This window comes from Anolis carolinensis, chromosome 1, assembly GCF_035594765.1.
Source record: "Anolis carolinensis isolate JA03-04 chromosome 1, rAnoCar3.1.pri, whole genome shotgun sequence".
Lineage (NCBI taxonomy): Eukaryota > Metazoa > Chordata > Lepidosauria > Squamata > Dactyloidae > Anolis > Anolis carolinensis.
This window is the reverse complement of record NC_085841.1, coordinates 245004579-245010578: the sequence shown is the minus strand read 5'-3', so window position 1 is coordinate 245010578 and position 6000 is coordinate 245004579. Positions and strand designations below refer to the sequence as shown.

General features: G+C 38.2%; 1 protein-coding gene across 1 annotated transcript in view; it reads left to right on the top strand.

The window, feature by feature from the left end:
* The first annotated feature begins 592 nt into the window (after positions 1-592).
* Positions 593-6000, top strand: part of gypc (glycophorin C (Gerbich blood group)) — a 45964-nt gene continuing 40556 nt past the window's right edge. The window contains exon 1 of the mRNA XM_003226085.4: positions 593-837. Coding sequence (XP_003226133.1) covers positions 804-837 — 34 coding nt within the window. The 5' untranslated portion in view covers positions 593-803. The remainder of the gene's footprint in view (positions 838-6000) is intronic.

Here is a 6000-nt window from a genome sequence, read left to right as displayed (position 1 = left end):
CCATTTTATATAAGAGATGCCATTTTACAACCCAATTGTATATAGTGAGATTTGAGCATCTATAGATTTTAGGATCCACGGGTAGGCCCTGTATGAGGCCCGAGGAGAGCCCACTGAAATACTTTTATCCCTCTCAATACAATACAAAACAAAACAAAAGACAATGGCATTTACCCTCAGAAATCATGCTGCAATAAAGCAGCAAAATTAAAAGTCCCTTTGTTAATTCTTCTCAATTTGACCAAACCAGCGTCTTTTCCACTGTTCTTTGTCTATTGCTTATATTATTTTTGTGTTTGTTGATTGTTGTAAGCCACTCCGAGGGGTATAAACAAAGATTATTATTATTATTATTATTATTATTATTATTATTATTATTATTTATTTGTTGCTTATGTTGTGTTTTATGTTATGTTTTATGTTGCTGGTACAAGATGCATTTAGCTTTTAATTTGGAATGAGGCTGTATTTGCTTCAACTTGTTGCTTGCTGAAGGTGAAAAAGTCTTAGCTGGCTGGGAACAGGAAAACTAAATGTAAAAAACAGTTAGTGCTTATCTAAAAACCGGAGCCCCTCCCCTCCTCATGTGAGTTGGAGAGGCCAAACGGAATGACACATGGGCTGTTTCCTCTTCCAGTGGTAAATGGTCAAGAACCAGAGAAGAGGCATCCGAACAAGAGCGGCTTTCTCCTGGTTTCTCCCCAGCCCTTCCAGCTGTTCTGCTTCACCCAACTTTGGACTGCGGCTTGGAAAGCAAGACTGTACAAAAAAGGGGGGAGGGCACTTTTCTGAATGCATAAAGGATGAATTCCTATAACAGTTCAACATCTGCTCCGCGTGAGTACTCATTATCAATCCCCCTCCCATGGTAGTACTGTAACTGTACAGCTCTTAATGTTAATGTAAATTTGGTCAAAAATATTTTTAAAAACTTTCTATGCAGAGATCTCCTTTCTAAAGGGTGTTCTTAAACTTTACTTCCTTTCTTCCCCACATTTTGCAAATGTGGGAGGGTCTGAGGAAAAAGAATGAAAGCATGTGTGTAGAAGTTAAGGCAGGGATCCAAAGACAACAGTCATTTTCATCGATTTTAACTCTAGGCAAAAAGTTTTGAATTTTTTAAAGAGAAAGTGTAGCTGAAACTAGAAAGGAATTAATTGCATTTCTTTTGTTGATTCGTTTTTTTACTGACTTTCAGATAACTGTTCACTAGTTTTGCCTCTCGCACACACTCTCTCTGCTTCTCTCATGGGACATTTTACTACTTCACTCATATACAGACAGGGAACTGTCTCTGTGTAACATGAGAACCAAGCGTAAACTGTCAGTCTATATTTAGCCACAATGCATTTTTGTTTTCAGAACCTTTGCAAACCAGGCATATGGGAGTGGAATGGGGAGGGGGCATATTTCCTGTTTCCGTAGTTTCATATTCTTTAGTGAAAAGTTACACTAAGAAAGATGTTAGACCAGGGAGAACTGGGGTAGGTGAATATGAAAAAGCACCACCAAACTTTCTATCGTAATGTTTGGGAATTGTTTGAGAAATGAGAAGTTTAATACTAACTTCTCAGTTCTCAAACAATCCCCAAACATGATAGAATGTTTCCAGCAGTGTCACCAAGGTGGATTCCAAGGTAGAGCTCATATTATGAATATGGGAAAACCTGAAATTCTGCGATAACCCATTTGGTAATATTATGACAGAATTAATAATGGCACAGTCATATTTATCATGTGTTCTTTTAGCATGATGCAATAAATATATAACTGCATGTTCAAAGCTCCCTAAGCAAAAATGGGAATGTGTTGTCGAAGGCTTTCATGGCCGGAATCACAGGGTTGTTGTGTATTTTCTGGGCTGTATGGCCATGTTTCAGAAGTATTCTCTCCTGACATTTCACCCACATCTATGGTTGGTATCCTCAGAGGTTGTGAGATACACCTTACAATCTAAAACGAACAGAGGAAAAAAAGCAGAAAAGGAAATGCTGTAAGTCAGAAAGGTAGCAAAGGATGAATTGAGCATTGCTCATTCGTTGTGTCATGGATCCTGTACAAACTGGACAGCTGTCCCATTAACTAGCAGCCTTTGCACCAAACGTTTGACATAAAAGAGTTCTTAGAAATTTGGAGAAATCAGTTCTTAGGTAATTGGTAAAATTTGAGAACAGGTTTTCTGGGCACAAACGGGAGAAAGAGACATACACGTGCTTCTTTCTTCTCTTCATTTTCTTTAAGCACATGACCAATCCACATGGTTGCATGGTAGGCTGCTGAAAACATACGGTATACATAAATGGCCTATACTGTGAAATGAGGAGCAGCATGTTTCAAAAGAGCTCTACATAAAAGTACATAATGTCAGTAATTTTGCTTGGAAAGATTTTCAAATTGTACTGTAATTGCTTTTGAAAAAACACAGAAACCAAAAGAGTCTTGGTTGTTGTATGTCTTTCGGGCTGTGTGGCCATGTTCCAGAAGCATTCTCTCCTGACGTTTCGCCCACATCTATGGCAGGCATCCTCAGAGGTTGTGAGGTTTTGGGAAGACCCAAAAGAGTCTTTTCTCATTTCCCCTTCTCTTTTCCTCTTGACTGTTTTAATTATTGCAGCCCCATCTTACTTGCCCTTGAGTTTGTCTGCATTTGACTAAGACCCTTTCTACACTACCCTATATCCCAGAATCTGATCCCAGATCATCTGATTTAAACTGGATTATATGAGCCTTCACTGCCAGACATTTTGGGATAAGAAGATAATCAGGGATCAGATCCTGGAATATAGAGGCAGTGTGGAAGGGATCTAAGAGCATAGAAAACACTTGAATATGCCACTGACAGCTTTTGTGCTGATTAGCCATGTCTGTATAAGCCAGTGGTTCCCAACCTTTGGGCCTCCAGGTGTTTTGGATTTCCGCTCCCAGAAATCCCAGCCAGCTTACCAGCTGTTAGGAACTGTGGGAGCTGAAGTCCAAAACACCTGGAGGCCCAAAGATTGGCAACCACTCGTATAAGCAAATACTCCATGTGTTATGGCTTGGATCTTACAAGCAGAGCATGGAACAGTCCCTTCTTCATTGGCCTTTGTGGCTTTTTTTTTTAACTACAGCTTCTAGAACCCCCCCCCCCCCCCCCAGCATGTCAATTGGCTGGGAGACTCTGGTAATTGCAATAATTCTCCTTAAAATTACTGAGATGAAGGAAGTGTGCAGAACCCAAGGTTGCAGGTCAAAGGCACACCTAAATGTGCAGAATTGAAGAATCACCCTCAAAGCAGCACATTTTTAGGAGACACAGCTGGGTGCTGAGACCGAGAAAAGGGAAATGTTTTCTGAAATTCATCCTATGTTATTAGGGTCTATGGAAATGAAATCAGATTCTAGTGGCTTCCTGTGTCAGTTGGATTGCAAAAAAGATGGAATGTCAATCTAATGCAAAGTTTTTGTATTCATAATGTAGAGTAGTAGTTCTCAGCCTGGGGTCCCCAGATGTTTGTAGCCTAAAACTCCCAGAAATCCTTGCCAGTTTACCAGCTGTTAGGATTTCAGGGAGCTGAAGGGCAAAAACATCTGGGGATCCCAGGCTGAGAATGACTGATGTAGAGTAAGTCTTGTTGTGTGCTTTCAAGTAATTTCCAACTTATGTTGATTCTAAGGTGACCCTATTGTGCTGTTTTAAGACACCGAGAGTGTGCAATTAACCCAGGGACACTCAATGGATTTTATGACAAAGTGAGGATTAGAACCATGGTCTCCAGAGTTGTAGTACAACACTTGAAACACCATACCATATTGCATTATCCAAATGTTTACCATTTAGACCCTGGACATTTCAGACATGTCAGTGGGAGAGAGAAACATTGGCCTACCACAGGATGGGCATAGCGCAGCTGCAATGTCACATGTAGGCCACTCCATAATATATTTGCAGCTCTTAACCAACCTGCCTGACTGTTTTGTAAATAGGGCAGGTGTCTTGTCAGTATGGAAAGTCTCAAGGATTCGAAAATCATCTTTTAAACAGATTGAAGCAGCAGCGGCAGGAGCAGCATTACTCTGCCTTTCCCCCAATCTGTCACTCAAGGTGGTTTACAATAGTTAGTTAAAAGAAACATAACTAAACAACATACCAAATATTATTTGGGGTCAATTTAATGACCTCAAATATAATTAAATTTACCTCAAATTAAAACATAGTTACTAAAAATAAATAAACAGAATGCAAATAGATATGACAGTACAATTGTTCAAGGTCAGTCCCCTCACACAATATATTCATTACATTTATTTATAATAAATTGATAGTTGTTGTCTTTGTTTACAGTAAAATTATAATACTTGCACAATGGACCATTGCTTCAGAGTAGTAAAATTATTATATTTATTTCTAATGGGTTGCACTCCACTGTTTAACAAATGACCTATTTTCAAATTCAGAAGTGGATAGGTGTGTTACCCAAAGAGAAAAAGGAAGGATTTGTGGAATGATTGATTTGCAACCAGGAACTCAACAGACCCTGCTAATGAAACATCTGCCATATCAAGCCAACAGACAGCAAAATAGAAATCCTTAATGAAGTTACTCCAAGAAACCTCCATAATTACTATCATTGAATATATACTCAGTGGAGACCACATGTCCATTGGGGCAGCTGTCTTTTTTGGACTTTTAGAAAAACCAGACTGTGTTGAGTATTGTAATCCCTACAGTAGGCAAATTTTCACATAATTTGTTCTCCAACATAAGTTTCACTACAGGGATCCAGTGAATTAAAATAAACAATTCTACAGTAAAATGTTGTCAGTTCAATATTTCTGTGCAGTCTTAATATTGTAAAGCAATTTCGACTGCTGCCACCTCTCTCTCCTAACTCTCATTTCTGGAGAGTCTGATTAACTCTGTTTCAGTTTGTTATCAGCAACTGCCTCCTGAAGACGTTTTGGTGGTTAATGTGGAGCGCCTTGAGAGTGATAATGCATGATGTCATAAACTCCTAATGAAGGGTCCCATATTTAACATATATTTGGTCTGAGTTCATTTATTTAGGCTCTATTAAAAGGTGTCTACCTAGAAAGCCCTCAAATTGTAGCAGTGTAGCCTTGAATGTGATCCCACACTAAGTACCTTCTCTTTCAAATCTTGGAGAGGGAAGTAATGAGCTGTACTGAGAAACAAGACATATTGATTTCTTTGACTTTTGTTTCTCTCATATCTGCAGCTATTTCTTAAAAGCAGAAACCACCAAATCTTCCTAGAAATCATAGAATCCTCATTGGAAGAGATTACAAGCGCCATCCAATCCAACCCCTGGTATGCAGGAATAATAATAATAATAATAATAATAATAATAATAATAATAATAATACTTTATTTATATACTGTTCTATCTCCCCAAAGGGACTCAGGGCGTTTTCCAGCATAGTTAAAACATTCAATTTCAAATGCAAAAACATACAACACAACCATAATAAAACAACAACATAATTACCATGACACAACATACTCATACAGAATTAAAAATTAAAACCAGTTCAATGCTAATCCATTGGGTGAATACACAATCACAGTACTCTTGACAGTACTCTTGGCTGTCTAGATTCTGTTTAAAATCTCCAAAGAAGGAAACAATCCAAAGTAGCATATTTCACTATTGCACACTCTTAAAATCAGGAAGTTCTCCATAAAGTTTAGGTGGAAACTCTTTTCTTATAATTTGGATCCAGCCAATCCTCAAAAAGCAGGTCATTGAAAAACATGTGATTACTGTAATCATAAGGCTAGAGTGTTGGTCAAAAAGTAAATCATTCTCAACCTAACAACACTATTTCCCAAAAACAAGCAAAAAATGTATATTATTTACATGGGCTATAGATAGAAACATACAAAGCTGGATCATATTGAGTCAAGCAATCAGTCTCTCTAAATAGGTTTTTCCAGATGAATATTCCTAGATAATTGTCCGTAACTCACACCATTCTTGACTGCTGGCCATGATACCA